The sequence below is a fragment of the Vulpes lagopus genome, chromosome 15, assembly GCF_018345385.1.
Source record: "Vulpes lagopus strain Blue_001 chromosome 15, ASM1834538v1, whole genome shotgun sequence".
Taxonomy (NCBI): domain Eukaryota; kingdom Metazoa; phylum Chordata; class Mammalia; order Carnivora; family Canidae; genus Vulpes; species Vulpes lagopus.
In genome coordinates, this window is record NC_054838.1 from 49,131,697 (window position 1) to 49,153,838 (window position 22,142).

Consider the following 22,142-nt stretch of genomic DNA (forward strand, 5'->3'; position numbering starts at 1 on the left):
ACTACTTTGGGTATTTACCCAAAGAAAATGAAAACACCAATTCAGAGAGATATATGCACCCTTATATTTATTGCAGCATTATTTACAGTAGCTAAGGCATGGCAACAACGAAAGTATCCATCAATAGATGAATGGAAAAATAAGATGTGGTATATATGCACAGTGGAATATTACTAAACCATAAGAAAGAATGAATCTTGACATTTGCAACAACATGGATGGACCTAAAGAGTATACTACTAATGAAATATGTCAGGGAAACACCAATACAATATGATTTCACTCATATGTGGAATTTCAGAAACCAAACAAAGAAAAAGACAAAAAAAAAATACTCTTAAATACAGAGAACAAATTGGTGGTTGCCAGAGGAGAGGTGGGTAGGGGTTAGGGGAAATAAATAAAAGGAATCAAGAATATACTTACCTTGATTTAAAAAAAAATGCAGAATGAATTAGAATATTTGGCTACTTAGCAGTATTTATACCTAGAACACCTATCACCCCACTGCACTGGGTGATGAGTGTGCTAGGAGAAATTATTTTAGTTACATTTTACTCAATTGATGAATGTCAGTTACTTAAGAGAGCAACTTCTGGTTAAATAGACAAGACTACAAATATGTACAGTCAGTTATGCTACCTATTTATACTTATATGCTATATTTCTGAATCTGGAGAGAAGAGTCAGGTATTTTTGGCAGGTAACAGGTACTTCCATCAATCCCTTTTCCATATTTATTGATAATAATCACATATCTATGTCATTTATTTGGATCTATGATTGCTGTAATGGAATATGTATAGATAGACTTCGTTCAAAAATTGTGGGGAGGGGCTCGATGAAAAACATATAAGCTGAAATCTGGCATTGTGATGCCCCCAGCTATGGTTTTCTTTTTTAAAATTCCCCTGGCTATTCGGGGTCTTTTCTGATTCCACACAAATCTTAAAATAATTTGTTCTAACTCTCTGAAGAAAGTCCATGGTATTTTGATAGGGATTGCATTAGACGTGTAAACTGCCCTGGGTAACATTGACATTTTTACAATATTAATTCTGCCAATCCATGAGCATGGAATATTTTTCCATCTCTTTGTGTCTTCCTCAATTTCTTTCAGAAGTGTTCTATAGTTTTTAGGGTATAGATCTTTTACCTCTTTGGTTAGGTTTATCCCTAGGTATCTTATGCTTTTGGGTGCAATTGTAAATGGGATTGACTCCTTAATTTCTCTTTCTTCAGTCTCATTGTTAGTGTATAGAAATGCCACTGATTTCTGGGCATTGATTTTGTATCCTGCCACGCTACCAAATTGCTGTATGAGTTCTAGCAATCTTGGGGTGGAGGCTTTTGGGTTTTCTATGTAGAGTATCAGGCCATCGGCGAAGAGGGAGAGTTTGACTTCTTCTTTGCCAATTTGAATGCCTTTAATGTCTTTTTGTTGTCTGATTGCTGAGGCGAGGACTTCCAGAACTATGTTGAACAGCAGTGGTGAGAGTGGACATCCCTGTCTTGTTCCTGATCTTAGGGGAAAGGCTCCCAGTGCTTCCCCATTGAGAATGATATTTGCTGTGGGCTTTTCGTAAATTGCTTTTAAGATGTCAATTGGAGAAGGACAAACAGTGTATGTTCTCATTCATTTGGGGAATATGAATAATAGTGAAAGGGAATATAAAGGAAGGGAAAAGAAATGTTGGGAAATATCAGGAAGGGAGACAGAACATAAAGACTCCTAACTCGGGGAAACGAACTAGGGGTGGTGGAAGGGGAGGAGGGCAGGTGTTGGAGGGGAATGGGTGACGGGCACTGAGGTGGACACTTGACGGGATGAGCACTGGGTGTTTTTCTGTATGTTGGTAAATTGAACACCAATAAAAATTAATTAAAAAAAAAACATATAAGCTGAGAAATTAGAGATATGTACTTTTAAAATATTGACACCAAAATGCTGGGTTGCTGTCTGAGCCCATCACAACAGTTTGTAACAATTAGGAATTAGCATTTCTTCATTGTTAAGACGAACGAGGTGTGACTGCACCAAGTATTTTTCACAGTCTGAAGAAAGAAAGCAGTTGTATTAATTTATTACTGCACATTGTAATGCCACAGGAAATGTCTGCTGATAAGTGTCAGATAACATTGAATGACCTTGGTTTTCAATCCGGCATACATGACTGACCACATGATCTCATAAACCCCTATACCACTTAACTTTCTTCTGAAAGCTCTCTACTCTAGATTCTCTTCATCAAACTCTATCCTTATTAGATTAACAAAACCTTAAAAAAATGTATAATCTGACCTCTCATTTTATTGACTGGGTCCCAGACTGGGCATGTCACTTTGTCAAAGGACACTAACGAGTTAATGGCAAAACCAGGGCTAGAAGCCATTTTTTTTTTCAAAATACTAATATATTTGTTTTTTTTTAATAATAAATTTATTTTTTATTGGTGTTCAATTTACCAACATACAGAATAACACCCAGTGCTCATCCCATCAAGTGCCCCCCCCTAAGTGCCTGCCACCCAGTCACCCCCACCCCCCACCCTTGTCCCCTTCCACCACCCCTAGTTCGTTTCCCAGAGTTAGGAGTCTCTCATGTTCTGTCTCCCTTACTGATATTTCCTACCCATTTCTTCTCCCTTCCCTTATATCCCCTTTCACTATTATTTATATTCCCCAAATGAATGAGACCATATAATGTTTGTCCTTCTCCGATTGACTTATTTCACTCAGCATAATACGCTCCAGTTCCATCCACATTGAAGCAAATGGTGGGTATTTGTCGTTTCTTTTTCTTTTTTTTTTTTTTAAATTTTTTTTTATTTATTTATTTATCATAGCCACACAGAGAGAGGGAGAGGCAGAGAGAGACACAGGCAGAGGGAGAAGCAGGCTCCATGCACCGGGAGCCCGACATGGGACTCGATCCCGGATCTCCAGGATCGCGCCCTGGGCCAAAGGCAGGCGCTAAACAGCTGCGCCACCCAGGGATCCCGTATTTGTCGTTTCTAATGGCTGAGGAATATTCCATTGTATACATAAACCACATCTTCTTTATCCACTCATTTTTCGATGGACACCGAGGCTCCTTCCACAGTTTGGCTATTGTAGAAGCCTTTCTTTTTTTTTTTTTTTTTCTCTTAACCTAGAACTCTTTCTTGCCAAAATTTTGTGTTATAACATATGGCATTTGAGCCACTTAGCTGAGTAGCTAAATGAGCTGCTTGTTTTAATAGAAACATTTGTTTGTAAGATATTTTTCTCTACTTCCGTAGCAAATAATAATCATACTATTCACTACCATAATGATTAAAATCTATTCTTATCTATAAGAATTCATCTTTTGTCTGACGCAAGTGCCAGATAATAAAACTAGGTTTTATTTGGAAATTCAGCTCTATAAAAAGGGGAAGTTATTCAGAAAGTACAAGGAGTCTTACAGAGTCCTTGACATCCTTGACAAAGTATGGATCCACAAGCCTGCAGCTAGGAACTGCAAAATGGAGAATTGATGTTTCTCTCCCCAGCCTTTTAAGAGGTTCTCTCCTTTCTGTTCTTTGCTGAGTGTCTACCTCATTTGTATCTCCCTTTCCAGTCAGATTTTCTTGGCTTTGGAGCACATTTGGTCATATCAACGCTTATCTTACACAATATGTCTTTTCACATATCTAAGCAGACAAATCAGAGTTCTGGTGTCTCCACTCTAATCCCTGGGATTAGACCTTGTGTATGACCCAGCTTGAGCCAGGCCCTTTTCCTAACCTCATGTTGAGTACTTTAAAGAGAAAGGGCTTGGCAAGGTGGGTAGTCACCCTAGAATTTGTTTATTGTAGTTAAGAGCATGTTAATAGGTTCTTCATTCTGAAATGTCAGATGTTTCTCTAGCAGGTTTTGCAGCATGTTGGCTTTTACCTGACAGACTAGACTTGCTTTAAACGGTTTCCTTTTTAGATTTGCCATTGTCAACATGGGCTTAAAATCTATTAGGCCTCTGTTTGCATAGTAATCCTGACACCTCAGAAAAGTAGTTCACTTTTGAATTACTTTGTCTTTAAATCTATAAAATTTGGAAAGGAAGGCCTTTTTCCTTTGTCTGATGGAGTCACTAGGAAGTTTCTGTGTGATTTAAGTATACTATATTGCCTGTCACATGAGGCTATCTGTAACAATTTCTGTGATGACTCACATTGCTAAAGTTTTGATTCTGTCCTTGTGTAGCAAAACCAAAGCAGATGATGAGTTATGGTTGTATGGAAGTTCAGTGGCTATGAGCACAAGTTTGAAGTAGATAGAACTGGGTTAGTTTGGCTTCCTTACTTAACTAACTTCATGACCATGGTCAAGTTATTCAACCTCTCTAAGCCTTAGAGAATGATAGAGATAATGCTTACTGCATGAAGCAATGTTTATAAAGCATGAGGGTGTGAGTGTTTGTACTGTTTAGATTACTAATGTTTATTTACACATTTGAATGCAATTAAAACTTGACCATTTGCAACCTTTATGTTATAGAATCCGATGACCAAAACTACCGGGTGGAAGCTGTACATGCATTGGTGCACAAATTGCCAGAAAAAAACAGAGAGATGCTGGACATCTTAATAAAGCACCTCGTAAAGTAATTCTCTGATTTATGTTGTTCACTCAACAACTTGTTCAACTGTTAAAGTTAGACTTGTTCATGTCTTTCTAAAGTGTATGATGTTGCTATGACGTTGTTATTATAATCAGTCTATCAAATATACTTTTAAAAATGATATGACAACAGCTTATTTTTAGGATCTGTGTGTGTATGTACTGTTTATGTTTACACTATGCAGATGATTAATATCCTTCACAACTGGTAAACTAATGACAAAAACCTTACATGTTAACTTAAAAATATATGAAAGAGTGTATTTTTCTCCCAGTTCTTTTAGATGCATTATAAACCCTGAGTTTGAAGAACAGTTCTCTATAGGACTAGTATCAACAGGTTTTGCCAGGTCAAAGTGCCGCTCTACTGTTAGTTTCTTTCTCTGAATTCATAACCTCACGTGGTCTCTGAAGATTTTCTGACTCTGCTCTTAGTTCATCTATGTATTTAAGAATCTGGATAGATAGATATTGTTATTAATCAAGTTTCTCCAGAAAAACAGAACCAATAGACTCTGTGATATATATAGACATAATGTGTGTGTTGTATGTATGTATGAGAAAGAGATTGATTGCATGGAACTGACCTGCACTACTGTGAAGGCTAAGTCTGACGTCTGCAGGTTAGCTGGTAGTCTAGAGACTCAGGCAAGAGTTGACCTTGCAACTCGAATCCAAGGCAATCAGGAAGCAGAATTACCTCTTACACAGAACCTCAGTCTTTTTAAGACTTTCAACTGACTGAATGAGGCCCACTGACATGGAGGGTAATCTGCTTTACTCTAAGTCAGCCGATTGATATGTTAATATTATGCAAATAAATACCTTCACAGAATCATCTAGAATTATGTTTGATCAAATATCCAGGCACTATGGCCTCATAAATCTGTCTAAAGATTCTCTCTCTCGGGATCCCTGGGTGGCGCAGCGGTTTGGCGCCTGCCTTTGGCCCAGGGCGCGATCCTGGAGACCCGGGATCGAGTCCCACGTCGGGCTCCCAGTGCATGGAGCCTGCTTCTCCCTCTGCCTGTGTCTCTGCCTCTCTCTATCTCTCTGTGACTATCATAAATAAATAAAAATAAAAAAAAAAAAAAAAAAAAAGAAAAAAAAAGAAAAAAAAAAAGATTCTCTCTCTCCCTCTCTCTCTCTTTCACATACACACACGCCATGCTGCTTGTAAACAAAAGTCCAAATTCAGTTTTTATATATATATATTTATATATATATATAAAATATATATATATAAAATATATAATATTAAAATATAAAATATATTTTTATATAAAATATAAAATATATTATATAAAATATATAATATTATATATTTTATTGGCATTCAGTTTGCCAACATATAGCATAACACCCAGTGCTCATCCCGCCAAGTGCCCCCCTCAGTGCGTGTCACCCAGTCACCCCAACCCCCACCCACCACCCTTTCTACTACCCCTTGTTTGTTTTCCAGAGTTAGGTGTCTCTCATGTTTTTCACCCTCACTGATATTTTCATTTTCTCTCCTTTCCCCTTTATTCCATTTCACTATTTTTTATTTTCCCCAAATGAATGAGACCATATAATGTTTGTCCTTCTCCGATTGACTTACTTCACTCAGCATAATGCCCTCTGGTTCCATCCATGTCAAAGCAAATGGTGGGTATTTGTCGTTTCTAATGGCTGAGGAATATTCCATTGTATACATAAACCACATCTTCTTTATTCATTCATCTTTTGATGGACCCCAAGGCTCCTTCCACAGTTTGGCTATTGTGGACATTGCTGCTAGAAACATCAGGGGCAGGTGTTCCTGCGTTTCACTGCATCTGTATCTTTGAGGTAAATCCCCAGCAGTGCAATCCCTTGGGTCATAGGGCAAGTCTATTTTTAACTCTTTGAGGAACCTCCACACATTTTTCCAGAGTGGCTGCACCAGTTCACATTCCCACCAACAGTACAGGAGGGTTCCCCTTTCTCCACATCCTCTCCAACATTTGTTGTTTCCGTCTTGTTATTTTTCCCCATTCTCACTAGTGTGAGATGGTATCTCACTGTGGTTTTGATTTGTATTTCCCTGATGGCAAGTGATGCAGAGCATTTTCTCATGTGCGTGTTGGCCATGTCCATGTCTTCCTCTGTGAAATTTCTGTTCATGTCTTTTGCCCATTTCATGATTGGATTGTTTGTTTCTTTGCTGTTGAGTTTAATAAGTTCTTTATAAATCTTAGATACTAGCCCTTTATCTGATATGTCATTTGCAAATATCTTCTCCCATTCTCGTACACCATACACAAAGATAAACTCAAAATGGATGAAAGATCCAAATGTGAGACAAGAATCCATCAAAATCCTAAAGGAGAACACAGGCAATACCCTTTTTGAACTTGGCCACAGCAACTTCTTGCAAGGTACATCCATGAAGGCAAGGGAAACAAAAGCAAAAATGAATTATTGGGACGTAATCAAGATAAAAAGCTTCTGCACAGCAAAAGAAACAGATTTTATTTTTTAAAGATTTATTTGAGAAAGGTAAATTGAATGTAAGGAGTGGGGTAGAGGGAGAAGAGAAAGAGAATCTCCAGCAGTCTGCCCACTAAGCACAGAGCCTGACACAGGGCTTCATCTCGTGATCCTAAGATCATGAATTGAGCCAAAACCAAGAGTCAGACTCTTACCAGACTGAGCTACACAGGTGCCCCCAAATTCAGGTTTTAAACTTAAGAAATCCCTTACAGGATCATGTATAAAAAAGGATATTTTCCATCTAAGTGAGTATACTATGATTCACGATTAAATGATTAAATTAAATGAGATGCTTACTACAAGTAGTAAGCTACTTGCCAATTTGAGCCATGCATGTTTGAAATAGTGCTACATAACATGTTAACAAGTCTCATCTTCACCTGCAGATGAGTTCATATGAATTGTCTTCCTGCCCCTTGAAATAAGAGGGAAATTCGCTAGGAACTGCATCATTTCAAGTTCATTATTAATTGTTGCATATGACAATACCTCTTTTAGTTAACAAACAAGGATTCTTGGTCATTTAGCCTTGAATTATATTTTAAAATGCATGACCTCTTCATGAACTTTGACCACACTGTATGTATTGAGCATTCTCTTGATTTATTCAAACTAATCTAGCAAAGCCTTTTTAAACTGCTTTTAAAAGCTACATGAGTGTTACATAAATTTTTTTGTCTAATTATCCAGAATGTTAGACAAACTCAAACTTCCACCTTATAGTGAATGTGCATGGCCTGTTACAGGGAATAGAAGAAGATAGTATCTGGCCACAGAAGAATGCTTAAAATCCTTTTGCCCATCCTTTGCCACCATTGCTGGCTATGTTCCTAAACCTATAAAAAGTCAATCCCCATTGACTGAACAGTATTATTGGAATTTGTGTCCACATCACCAGTGACTTAAATAAACTACAAACAGCTAATAACACTCGGTCCCTGGCAACCTTAATATATCTGAAGAAAAGAGAATTTAAGACCAGTGATCTGGATTGGTCACTATCTAAAGGACCAGTGACTAAAAGAGTGATTCCAAATCTCCATTAATTAGCTCTGAGATGTGGCATAAACCATTACTTCTTTTCTGAGAATCCTTTTCTTTGTCTTTAAAACAAAGGCCATCTGTTGTCTCTTCTTTGACCCTAACTTTTAGTATTTAAAAGGGCGATTGGGTTTGTTCCTTACAACACTTGGAGGGAATGAGGTGCAGAAATAGCTGAAATGTGGGGTGATAAGTGTCTAGATTGAGTTAGCTCAGCAAAAGGGAAATTCAGTGAAAATTGCTCATCAGAATACTCTAACTTCGGAGCAAGATAGTCATAAACTCTCCTTTTCAAAACCATTTTTTTTAAGATTTCCAAATTTTTTTCCCTGTGAGCTTAATATTAATCTTACTCCAGTTTACTCACACTACTAGGAACTCTTACATTTGAGCAAGAGTATCTAAGGCCAATTTAATTACAAGGAAGAATAATGCTTTGAGATCATATTTCCTGTAACATTATTTAATTTTACCAATCCTATAAAGGTCTTTCCTAATTATTTATAGATGAAGAAACTGAAGCCTAAAGATATAAAATAACTTGGCTGATTGCACCTAGCTTCCAAGTTGGATGGATCCTAGCTTTAAATCCAGACAGGCTCACTACCTTTACGTACTACTTTCTTAGTAGATTCTCTGATACATACTAAGCAACTAATATATATATAATATTTGGTTATATAAAAAGAGAATATGGAATGAAACTTCTTCTGTTCTGACCAAGAGCTTCTTAGCTAGTGCTCTGTCAGTGAGACAGTCAGCTCTTCCTGTCCTGTGCTAGGAATATTCAAAATCCTGGATTTCCCATAAAATTTTACTTTTGATTCTGGAATGTCATTAGTGATACACACTTAGGTAGAAACATAATCTTATATTGTGCTTCTTTCTAAAACTTCATATTTTGCCAACACATCTGGAAATAAGAGAAAAGGCAGTGGTTAACCTAGAAGATTGGTCAAATGAATGAGGTTTCTCCTTAAGAATATATCCAGTTGGGGCACCTGGATGTCTCCGTTGGTTAAGTGTCTGACTCTTGATTTTGGCTCAGGCTATGATCTCAAGGTTCTGAAAACAAGCCCCATGAGGGCTCCCCACTCAGCAAGGAATCTACTTGAGAGTCTTTCCCCCTGCTTATCCCCCAACTCATGCATGCTCACATGTTCTATCAAAGAAATAAATCTTTAAAAAAAGAATATATCTAACTTTTAAATGAATTAGTCAATTCATAGTTTGATAGTTACTGAGCTAAGGTAACTTTTGCTAAGGTCAGTAATACCAGAGGTTATTTTCTTTCATTTCCATTTTCAAGCCAGCACTGATGCTACCATATCTCCTCTTATTGTTTGCCTAGTATAGTGCTCAGAACTAGGGAGGCACACAGAGAAATTTTGAATGGATGAGAAGATGGATGGGTGAATGGATGGAAGAGAAAAAGGAAGGATAGAAACATTCATTGGCCAGTTGTCTTATGTAGAGAGCTTAAGAAAACCCCCTTCTGTCCCTAATTTAATGTTATGTGGATTATATCATTTTTACCTTAGGAGTTCTGTGCTTTAAAAAAGAAAGATTTACTTATTTATTTGAGAGAGAGAGAGAGGTGGATGGGAGGGGCAGACAGGGAAGGAGAAGGACAAGAAGACTCCTGTGGAACTCAGATCCCAACGTGGGGCTTGATCCCAGGATCCTGAGATCTTAACCTGTATAATAGGAAAAACTGACTTCTTGGGGGATTAATGCAATAATATCTATGAAATGCCTAGCACTAGGTTCTCAATAATATGTTTAGTGTATTCAAATATAATTCCAACCAATCTAATTTTAACCATCTGTTATAAGAATTATAGTACTCTAGAGAATCCCTAAGAACTCATAATCTCTTTAGGGTGATTGTAGTTGATTTTGGATATCAAGATTTATTCCTTTAATTAAGCTTTGTAATTATGCCTGTCCAGGTCCCAGACCCAGGCGGACAGACGCCAACTTGCCCAAGAGTTTACCAGGTGCTGAGCTCGCGGCCCCGCAGGTGCGGAGGCAAGGAGCCCGCGGGCCCCCCCAGAAAAGAAAAAAAGCTTTGTAATTATTTTTAATTAGCTAATGTTAACTTTTTACATCTTTTTAGACTATATACCATACATGCCAATTGGGAGTGGCTGAACCTGACTACTTGGGAAAATTAACCTATCGTGGCATATTTTACATTTTATTAATGCCACAAATTTGATAAATGAGAACATTTCCTAATTATTAAATATTTAACATATATTATTTTCGTTGCTCTTATTTGCAGAGTATCACTACACAGCCAACAAAATCTCATGACTGTCTCAAACCTTGGTGTCATATTTGGCCCAACTCTAATGAGAGCACAAGAAGAAACTGTGGCTGCCATGATGAATATTAAATTTCAGAATATTGTAGTTGAAATTCTGATTGAGCACTATGAAAAGGTAGGCTGAATTTTCATGTTGAAGTATCAAATCTTGTACCTTGCTTTTAAAGAGGAATTTTCCATTTGTATGATCTTTGAGTGCATTGTAATCTCAGGTTCTTATAAAATATCAATCTTGTACATTTTATATAAATTGCTTCTTCATGAGGACTGTGATTTCTTTTTTTCTGTTTAGTTTTTAAGTGCTTCTCAGAATCCTCCAGGTAAATGGTTTCTTCTCCTTTTATATCAGTTACTTTTCAAGATTTTCTTCCTTAGTATTTATATAGTGAGTTTTTTGCTCATATTCAGAGAATTTGTTAGGCTCACTTGGTGATTAAGTCTCTTTTTAATCATTTTATCTCTCTGGAATTAGACTTACAGCAGCAATAATATTCTCAATAACACAAAAGAATTCCAGAGATATACTTGAAGCCCTCTCTAGTCTTTAAACAGTTTCTTTGAAAGATTGAGATCTTAGAATAACTGTGGAAATGGGAAATTGAGAATGTCAAAATGATTAGATGATTAAAAAATCCAGCCATTGGAAGTCAAAACATTTGTGATACATTTATGCCTGGTCTACTCCTTGTAGGGAAAGACTCCTTCCCTGGGCCCCTTGTTGGTGCCAGTGGAAAAATATCCCTCATTTATCGAAGGTTACAAGCACTCACAATGCAAGACCACATGACTGTATCCTGTAGCTGTGCTCAGACTTCTCCCTGTAGCTTGTCATGTTCCAAGAGAGCTCAGGAACTACAGGACAGTACCTTCTCCTGAGAAGCAAAGAACTGTTTGGAAGACTGAGCCTCTTCCCTTCAGGTTATATTCAGCATGATGTGAGAAAGGAAGTATCACAATAGTAAGACTCAGTGTGTTTTGACACACACATTTGTTCATATTTGAATTATTGGAAAGTCTTTGAAATTCATTGTTGGGAAATTGGGGAAGATAAAAAAGAAAACCCAGAAAATGGACATTACTCAGTGTAAGTGGAAAAGAAAGTTATGATTCTAGGATATTTTTTTGTATCAAGTGTCTTTTGCCATGAAACTGATTAAATAGCATATAGTTCTAAGATTATTTAGTAGCTCACAGATACCATTTTATGGTGAAAATGGCAATTCCCCCACTTTTTTGACCTCAGTCCATTTTGTTTTTTTGTATGTAGATTTTTCATACTGCCCCAGACCCAAGTATTCCTCTTCCTCAGCCTCAGTCTCGATCTGGATCCCGAAGGACTCGCGCAATCTGCCTCTCCACAGGTTCCCGGAAGCCCAGAGGCAGGTATACACCGTGCTTGGCAGAGCCTGATAGTAAGTGTGCCTACAGTCAGGAGATGCTTTCTTCATTCTTTGGTTTAGCCTTACCTCACCTTACCAACCTTAGGGTAGAAATACATAGATGATTTTACCGATGCTGTCTATCCAGCACTCCTCCCACCACTTATATATTCTTTGTCGATATAGTTACAAGGTACTTTGAACAAACAAATTCATTACTGCTACAAAGGGAAAAAAATAATTCACTCAGTGCCCTTTTTTCCTGCAACTGCTATTAAGTACATTAGGTACTACTTTTTAGCAGGTTTTGTCCTATTGTCAAAGTGGTAGAGAAGAAAACAAGAAAAAGTCTGGCTAAAGCAGTCATTTTCTTCCTTCTTTTCACATTATGTCCTTAAAGCATCATCTCCTGGGTATCAGAGTTTCTGAAAGAGAGAGAGAGAAGAAATAAAAAGAGAAACCACACTACACATTATTCCTAACTTACTGTTCTGAATGAAGCCCCACAGTGAAGTGAGTGGCAGCTTGAGTACACAGTGGATGTTAAACTTGTTTTATTTAACTTTATACCCCCAAGCCCCCTAATTTTTTCTCAAAGTCAGTATTTAACAGAAAACAATAATTTTTAATTTAGATATGTTTGAATAGTTCATTATGGTTTTTCTGATATTTTTTCTTAAACCTTACTTTTAGGAACATTAAAAAATAATTCAGTTACATAGCCAGTTTCTTATGTTGCTATATTTTTGGCAGAAAAAGGAAAAAGTCCTTTCTTTTACAAATATGAGCAGCTTCTAATTTGCAGCTGACATGACTGGTGCCTTTGAATGCAGGAGGACTCAGACACATTGAAACTCAGAACCACCTAAGGTCAAGAAAGTTAAAAAAGACAGAAGCACGTCTTTAATATCCTTTCTTCCATTGATCTCTTATAATATCATCAAAGAATCTTAATTCTAATACTTGTGAATTCTTTTTCAGAAGCAATTTTTTCTTAAGTAGGCTTCCACACCCAGCATGGAGCCCAGTGCAGGGCCCAAACTCATTACTCTGAGATCAAGATCTGAGCTGAGATCAAGAGTTGGACACTTAACTAACTGAGCCACCCAGGTGCCTCTAGAGGCAAATCTTGTCTGAATTTAAGTGGCCCACTAATCCTTTAAGAAGTAACATTATTTCATAGGGTCAGGGTACATATACAGTCTCCCTTGAATAGTATTGAAAAATACTTTCACTAAGTTGAAATGCATATTTTAAAGCCTTTCTTCAGAACTGAGGACAATTCTCCACAGGTGGCCCCGGAGCACATACGAGTTGGAGAGCGGAAGGGTTTGGGTTGTGTTGTTCTCAATAGAGAGCCACTGTTGTTTTCTTGCACCCACTCAGGTGACTCTTATAGCAGCAGCCCAGACAGCACACCCATGGGGAGCATTGAGTCTCTGTCCTCTCACTCCTCTGAACAAAACAGCACAACCAAGTCTGCCTCCTGCCAGCCCAGGGAGAAATCTGGAGGGATTCCTTGGATTGTATCCCCATCACCTTCCAATGGACAGAAAAGTCTCGGAATTTGGGCAACTAGTCCTGAATCAAGTTCTAAAGAAGATGCAACCAAAACGGATGCAGAATCAGATTGCCAGAGTGTTGCCTCCATCACCAGCCCAGGGGATGTTTACCCACCCATAGACCTGGTCAGGAAAGGGCCTTATGGGCTCTCAGGACTGAAAAGAGCCTCAGCATCCTCTCTTAGGTCCATCTCTGCAGCTGAAGGTAAACCAGTTTTGAGCTCAAGTAAAATGCCATTGTCTCTGTATCACCTGCTGGATTATTCAGCTTGATTAAGCAGAGAAAAGTTAATGGTGAAGGGGCTAACAATGCTTTTCCTGAGCTGGGATTTTTAAAACTGTGCACTGTGACTTTTTTCCTCGATCTTTCCATCACTGTGAGGTGATGTCTTTGTAATTACTGTACATTGTGATCTCCCTGCGTGATGGGCTGCTGTGCTCAAAGAACATTCTGTACCTTCTCAGTTGGGCTTAGAGAAAAATGCTTCCTCTTGTTATGCACATGTACTGTGTTACTGCTATTATTTTGTCTGATAGCTCCTTGCCTGTTTTCTTGGGTTTTCTTTTTAGGAAATAAGAGCTACGGTGGATCCATTCAAAGCTTAACTTCTGTAGGTTTCAAAGAGATGCCCAAAGCGCCATCAAACCCAGACTTGCCTCCAAAAATGTGCAGGAGGTTAAGGCTAGACACTGCCTCAAGCAATGGCTACCAGCGACCTGGCTCTGTGTAAGTGAGAGAGAGTTTGCATTTGTTGTATCTTCTCGGGATACACAGGAGTTGAGTATGTCCAAAAGAATCCTTAGGAGTCCCACAGCTGAATGCCTCATTTATAGCATGGGAACATTCAACCTCTAAAGGACCCTACCCTCTTCTACAAAGGATGTACAAATTTAGAGTATGCTTAAGATATATATTTTATGTATCTTATGTAATGTGATATATATCATATTATTCATTACTATATATTATATATAAGTTATATATATTATATATATTATAATATATTTTATAATATATTATATTATATATATATATATTCCACACACATAGGATTTTAGGCATTTGCCTTACAAGCAGAACTATGTCCCAATTTAAAGTTATGAGAATATATGTATAATATAATAGTTTTGGGCTTTGAAACTAGACATTCTGTAAAAGCTAGACATCTACCTCTCAGCAGAGCAAACTGCCCATATCCCAGCTCCCCCACCTCTTTGTTAGAAGTACAACTGCCATCTAGATTGTGAGGGTTTGTTTTCTCTCCTTTCCATCACAAGTCTCCCCTACCTGAGTATTTACTGGAGCTCATGGAGAACAAGGAGGGTGAAAGGCAAAGGAAAGTACTTTTAATCAAAAGACCCAGAAATTTAAAGGCAGATAGGTTAGAGTACATGTATGTAAATAGGAAGAGGACAAAGAAGAGAAAACGGGAACTTGGATAAATGAGGAAGCAAAATCTAAAAAGGAAAGTTTTTATCCCTTTCATTTTATTTTCCTGACTTTAACTGAGCTTTCCAAATGCTATGTGAGCTATTACTGGGCATCTCTACGTATGTTATCTCTTAATGTCCTTTGCTTCCCTCCACAGTAAGTAGTAGAAACCTCATTTTAGAGATAATAAGAACTAATACTTGGAAAATTAGGGAACCACTTTAATTACTCATTGAAAGTCTAGTAAGACATTTCGCTAAGCCTGTTTCTGTTGGAACAGTATCTTAAATTCATTAGTTCATCACCTTCTTTGACAAGAACTTTATGATTTTAGAGTGTGTTTGACATACATTATCACTCTTGGTCAGAAATCCAAGTACCACTATATAGACAAATACTATATTTGTGAATCTGTCTACTGCCCGGTATGTATAGTTCTACCCATTATGCAACATTAAATTTTAAGCCAGTATATAACGGGAGATAGCAGAATATAAACCCCATCCTTTGTGAGGGAAAGAAAAGATTTGCTTCTGTTTTGTAATTGTACTGACAAAGTAGAAATTAAAATATATATTCTGTACTAGGTGTAAAATGACCTTTCAAATTATCAACTGGCTAGGCTCTGAGAGAAAGGTTTATCAATTAAAGAAATACAACACACTTTAAAAATCTAACTTAAAACATCATTCATGGAATTTGATACTGTCTTCTAATAAGTATAGAAACTCTTCTCATTACCGCAGTGTTCCTTAGTTTTAATATAGTCTCACTTTCTCAAATAGACCTGCCCTGCCTCCCATGATTTGAAGTAAGATTTGAACCCACAAATGTATTTATTGGCCACATATTCAGAGTTCCCTCATTTCACTTTAGGAACTATGTTCAAATATTTAAAAAATATGAAACATTTTAGAATTACTTTGTCTTAGCTATCAGAATGAACAACCATTCTTTTGTCTTGATGATTTGATTCTTCCCTATGGCTCCACAGGAGCCAATATCAGTATCACTGCTAGAAGCTGCATGGGAGAAAATGTCTTTTTTACTGCTCCCACAGTTTTCTGAACTAGAAAAGATGAGAATGGTAAGATCCCCGGGGGAGGTACCTATAGGTTTATAACATCTGGTCTGAGCTGGAAAATAGATGTAAAAATTTCTTCCACATTAAAGCCTAAAACAAATAAAATTCAGGTCAAATTTTGGAGATAGTTCATAATTAATTATTTTTGGTTTATGTTAACTGATAACCCTGAATTATACTTTGAACTCAGTGATTTTCTGATAGATTTTAATGGAACTTGCATTTTAAAATTATCTTTCAGTGTGGCAGCAAAAGCCCAACTGTTTGAAAATGCTGGTTCACTTAAGCTGATTTCTTCTGGGCGGTAAGTTCTCAAAACCCTTAATGTAATATGCAAATAAATAAAATAGTGGCGACATCAATTTATTGACATGTTGAGTCATCTTTGACCGCTCTGACCTTCAGGTCTGCAGATGGTCAAATCCATACCCACTGTCTCCTCAGAGGGGAAAAAAAAAGGGCCTGTCTGTAACCAGCATTTAGCCCCTCAGACTGTTATACTGATGCCTCACTTACTTAAATCTTCATGAAGGAAGGGTTTCAAACAAGTTTTCAAAAAGATACAAGTTGCCATAACCCTTGGCATAGCAAAGACTCCATTGATGAAAATTTGTGAAATTTTCAAAAGTATATTCTTTTTTTAATAATAAATTTATTTTTTATTGGTGTTCAATTTACCAACATACAGAATAACACCAAGTGCTCATCCCGTCAAGTGTCCCCCTCAGTGCCTGTCACCCATTCCCCCCCACCCCCTCCCTCCTCCCCTTCCACCACCCCTAGTTCATTTCCCAGAGTTAGGAATCTTTATGTTCTGTCTCCCTTTCTGATATTTCCCACACATTTCTTCTCCCTTCCCTTCTATTCCCTTTCACAATTATTTATATTCCCCAAATGAATGAGAACATATAATGTTTGTCCTTCTCCAATTGACTTACTTCACTCAACATAATACCCTCCAGTTCCATCCACGTTGAAGCAAATGGTGGGTATTTGTCGTTTCTAATGGCTGAGGAATATTCCATTGTATACATAGACCACATCTTCTTTATCCATTCATTGTGGTTTTGATTTGTATTTCCCTGATGGCAAGTGATGCAGAGCATTTTCTCATGTGCCTGTTGGCCATGTCCATGTCTTCCTCTGTGAGATTTCTGTTCATGTCTTTTGCCCATTTCATGATTGGATTGTTTGTTTCTTTGGTGTTGAGTTTAAGAAGTTCTTTATAGATCTTGGAAACTAGCCCTTTATCTGATATGTCATTTGCAAATATCTTCTCCCATTCTGTAGGTTGTCTTTTAGTTTTGTTGACTGTATCCTTTGCTGTGCAAAAGCTTCTTATCTTGATGAAGTCCCAATAGTTCATTGTTGCTTTTGTTTCTTTTGCCTCCGTGGATGTCTCTTGCAAGAAGTTACTGTGGCCGAGTTCAAAAAGGTGTTGTGTGTGTTCTCCTCTAGGATTTTGATGGAATCTTGTCTCACATTTAGATCTCTCATCCATTTTGAGTTTATCTTTGTGTCTGGTGCAAGAGAGTGGTCTACTTTCATTCTCCTGCATGTGGATGTCCAGTTTTCCCAGCACCATTTATTGAAGAGACTGTCTTTCTTCCAGTGAATAGTCTTTCCTCCTTTATCGAATATTAGTTGACCATAAAATTCAGGGTCCACTTCTGGATTCTCTATTCTGTTCCATTGATCTATGTGTCTGTTTTTGTGCCAGTACCACACTGTCTTGATGACCATAGCTTTGTAGTACAACCTGAAACCTGGCATTGTGATGCCCCCAGCTATGGTTTGCATTTTTAAAATTCCCATGGCTATTCGGGGTATTTTCTGATTCCACACAAATCTTAAAATAATTTGTTCTAACTCTCTGAAGAAAGTCCATGGTATTTTGATAGGGATTGCATTAAACATGTACATTGCCCTGGGTAACATTGACATTTTCACAATATTAATTCTGCCAATCCACGAGCATGGAGTATTTTTCCATCTTTTTGTATCTTCCTCAGTTTCTTTCAGAAGTGTTCTATAGTTTTTAGGGTATAGATCCTTTACCTCTTTGGTGAGGTTTATTCCTAGGTATCTTATGCTTTTGGGTGCAATTGTAAATGGGATTGACTCCTTAATTTCTCTTTCTTCAGTCTCATTGTTAGTGTATAGAAATGCCGCTGACTTCTGGGCATTGATTTTGTATCCTGCCACGCTGCCAAATTGCTATATGAGTTCTAGCAATCTTGGGGTGGAGGTTTTCCGGTTTTCTATGTAGAGTATCATGTCATCGGCGAAGTGGGAGAGTTTGTTTTCTTCTTTTCCAATTTGAATGCCTTTAATGTCTTTTTGTTGTCTGATTGCTGAGGCGAGGACTTCCAGTACTATGTTGAACAGCAGTGGTGAGAGTGGACATCCCTGTCTTGTTCCTGGTCTTAGAGGAAAGGCTCCCAGTGCTTCCCCATTGAGAATGATATTTGCTGTGGGCTTTTCATAGATGGCTTTTAAGATGTCAAGGAATGTTCCCTCTATCCCTACACTCTGAAGAGTTTTGATCAGGAATGGATGCTGTATTTTGTCACATGCTTCCTCTGCATCTAATGAGAGGATCCTATGGTTCTTGGTTTTTCTCTTGCTGATATGATGAATCACATTGATTGTTTTACGAGTGTTGAACCAGTCTTGTGTCCCGGGAATAAATCCTACTTGGTCACGGTGATAATTTTCTTAATGTACTCTTGGATCCTGTTGGCTAGTATCTTGTTGAGAATTTTTGCATCAATGTTCATCAGGGATATTGGTCTGTAGTTCTCCTTTTTGGTGCGGTCTTTGTCTGGTCTTGGAATTAAGCTGATGCTGGCCTCATAGAACGAATTTCGAATACTCCATCTCTTTCTGTCTTTCCAAACAGCTTTAGTAGAATAGGTATGGTTTCTTCTTTAAATGTTTGATAGAATTCCCCTGGGAAGCCATCTGGCCCTGGACTTTTGTGTCTTGGGAGGTTTTTGATGATTGTTTCAATTTCCTCCATGGTTATATACCTGTTCAGGTTTTCTATTTCTTCCTGTTCCAGTTTTGGTAGTTTGTGGCTTTCCAGGAATGCGTCCATTTCTTCTAGATTGCCTAATTTATTGGCGTAGAGCTGTTCATAATATGTTTTTAAAATCGTTGTATTTCCTTGGTGTTGGTAGTGATCTCTCCTTTCTCATTCAAGATTTTATTAATTTGAGTCTTCTCTCTCTTCTTTTTAATAAGGCTGGCTAATGGTTTATCTATCTTATTAATTCTTTCAAAGAACCAACTCCTGGTTTTGTTGATCTGTTCCACAGTTCTTCTGGTGTCTATTTCACTGAGTTCTGCTCGAATCTTTATTAACTCTCTCCTTCTGCTGGGTGTAGGATCTATTTGCTGTTTTTTCTCTAGCTCCTTTAGGTGTAAGGTTAGCTTTTGTATTTGACTTCTTTCCAGTTTTTGGATGGCTTGCTTGTATTGCGATGTATTTCCCCCTCAGGACTGCCTCTGCTGCATCCCAAAGATTTTGAATGGTTGCATCTTCATTCTCATTAGCTTCCATGAATCTTTTTAATTCTTCTTTAATTTCCTGGTTGACCCTTTCATCTTTGGCAGGACGGTCCTTAACCTCCACGTGTTTGAGGTCCTTCCAAACTTCTTATTCTGATTTAGTTCTAATTTCAAGGCATTATGGTCTGAGAATATGCAGGGGACGATCCCAATCTTTTGTATCGGTTCAGACCTGATTTGTGACCCAGTATGTGGTCTGTTCTGGAGAAAGTTCCATGTGCGCTTGACAAAAATGTGTATTCAGTTGAGTTTGGATGTGAAGTTCTGTAGATATCTGTGAAATGCGTCTGGTCCAGTGTATCATTTAAAGCTCTCGTTTCTTTGGAAATGTTATGCTTAAAGACCTAACGAGTATAGAAAGAGCTAGATTGAAGTCACCAAGTATAAGTGTATTATTATCTAAATATGTCTTACCTTTGGTTATCAATTGATATATTTGGCAGCTCCCATATTCGGGGCATATATATTGAGGATTGTTAAGTCCTCTTGTTGGATAGATCCTTTAAGTATGATATAGTGTCCCTCTTCATCTATTACTACAGCCTTCGGGGTAAATTTTAGTTTATCTGATATAAGGATGGCTACCCCTACTTTCTTTTGAGGACCATTTGAATGGTAAATGGTTCTCCAACCTTTTGTTTTCAGGCTGTCGGTGTCCTTATGTCTAAAATGAGTCTCTTGTAGACAGCAAATAGATGGGTCTTGCTTTTTTATCCAGTCTGAAACCCTGCGCCTTTTGATGGGGTCATTAAGCCCGTTCACGTTCAGAGTTACTACTGAAGGATATGAGTTTAGTGTCATCATGATATCTATTCCGTCTTGTTTTTGTGGATTGGTCCACTGGACTTCTTTTTAAAGGGGAATTTTAAGAGTCTCCCGTAAAATTTCTTGCAGAGCTGGTTTGGAGGTTACATATTCTTTCAGTTCCTGCCTGTCTTGGAAGCTCTTTATCTCTCCTTCCATTCTGAATGAGAGCCTTGCTGGATAAAGTATTCTTGGTTGCATGTTCTTCTCATTTAGGACCCTGAATATATCCCACCAGCCCTTTCTGGCCTGCCAGGTCTCTGTGGAGAGGTCTGCTGTTACACTCCTCCCCATAAAAGTCAGGGATTTCTTATCTCTTGCTGCTTTAAGGATCTTCTCTTTGTCTTTGGAATTTGCAAGCTTAACTATTAGATGTCGAGGTGTTGAACGGTTTTTATTGATTTTAGGGGAGGATCTCTCTATCTCCTGGATCTGAATGCCTGTTTCCCTTCCCAGATTAGGAAAGTTTTCAGCTAGGATTTGTTCAAATACATATTCTGGCCCTCTGGCCCTTTCGGTGCCCTCGGGAACCCCAATTAAACGTAGGTTTTTCTCCGTCAGGCTGTCACTTATTTCCCTTAATCTATCCTCATGGTCTTTTAATTGTTTGTCTCTTTTTTCCTCAGTTTCCCTCTTTGCCATCAACTTGTCTTCTATGTCACTCACTTGTTCTTCCACCTCGTTAACCCTTGTCGTTAGGACTTCTAGTTTGGATTGCATCTCATTCCATTGATTTTTAATTTCTGCCTGATTGGATCTAAATTCTGCAGTCATGAAGTCTCTTGAGTCCTTCATACTTTTGTCTAGAGCCACCAGTAGCTGTATAATAGTGTTTCTGAATTGGCTTTCTGACATTGAATTGTAATCCAGATTTTGTAACTTTGTGGGAGAGAGGACTGTTTCTGATTCTTTTTTTTTGAGGTGAGGCTTTCCTTTTAGCCTTTTGCTCAGTGCAGAGTGGCCAAAACAAGTTGTATTGGGAAAAGGAGAAAAAGAGAGCAAGAATGAAAGAAAGAAAAGAGAAAAAGAAAAAAGGAAGAAAAAAGAAAAAGAGAAAGAATAAAAGGGTGGGGGAAGCAAACAGAAATCGAAAATTAAACAACAACAACAAAAAAGAAACCAGGGGGGAGTATCTTCTGATTCTGTGTACTTTTAAGTCCCTTGACTTCCCCTGGAACTGGTCCGTCTAGCTGGTCTTCTGGGGGAGGGGCCTGCTGTGCGGATTCTCAGGTGTTTGCACTTGGGGGAGCTGCTCTGCCCCTGCCTGGGGCAGGGCTCAGTGGGGCAGTTCACCCCGTGAGGCCCCAGGAGGAACAACCGCAGTGGCGGGGCCAGCTCTGCAGCCCTGGAGTCAGCCCCCGCAGTAGCTCCGGGGCTCTCCGTCTGCAGGGCCTGGAGGCTCCGGGCGGGGCTACTGATCTGCTCAGCTCGGGGCAGGAGCGTCCTCGCTGTCCTGGGCCCTCCCGGCCTCTGCCTGTCCCGGGGGAGGCCGGATCCTGGGCTGTGTCCCGGCGCCCTGTGCTCCGGGGCCTGCGCTGTTGGATTCGCTCCCGCCCCGCAGCCCCCTCCGCGGAGCCGCCGCCCGAGCCCCTCCGAGCTGCTCCGGGTCCCGCCGTGCACGCCGCAGCCCTTAGGGAGCTCGGGGGCTCTCCCGGGGCGCAGGTGCCTGTTAGTGTCCCCGGGAGCCCGAGGGCATCCCCGCCCTCCTGGGTCCTGCTCCACCTCCCTGCGGGCCCCTTTCCGCGGGGAAGGTTGGTGCAGCTCCTGCTCCTCCGGGACG

General features: G+C 38.8%; 1 protein-coding gene across 5 annotated transcripts in view; it reads left to right on the forward strand.

Moving 5' to 3' along the window:
- Window positions 1–22,142, forward strand: part of ARHGAP42 (Rho GTPase activating protein 42) — a 287,887-nt gene that overhangs the window by 249,595 nt on the left and 16,150 nt on the right. For 4 of the 5 annotated variants that reach the window (XM_041730578.1, XM_041730579.1, XM_041730581.1 and 1 more), the window contains 6 exons: window positions 4,519–4,624; window positions 10,484–10,643; window positions 11,796–11,940; window positions 13,294–13,674; window positions 14,040–14,196; window positions 16,227–16,289. In XM_041730578.1, coding sequence (XP_041586512.1) covers window positions 4,519–4,624; window positions 10,484–10,643; window positions 11,796–11,940; window positions 13,294–13,674; window positions 14,040–14,196; window positions 16,227–16,289 — 1,012 coding nt within the window. The remainder of the gene's footprint in view (window positions 1–4,518; window positions 4,625–10,483; window positions 10,644–11,795; window positions 11,941–13,293; window positions 13,675–14,039; window positions 14,197–16,226; window positions 16,290–22,142) is intronic. The other variant, XM_041730580.1, reaches the window with a different exon arrangement.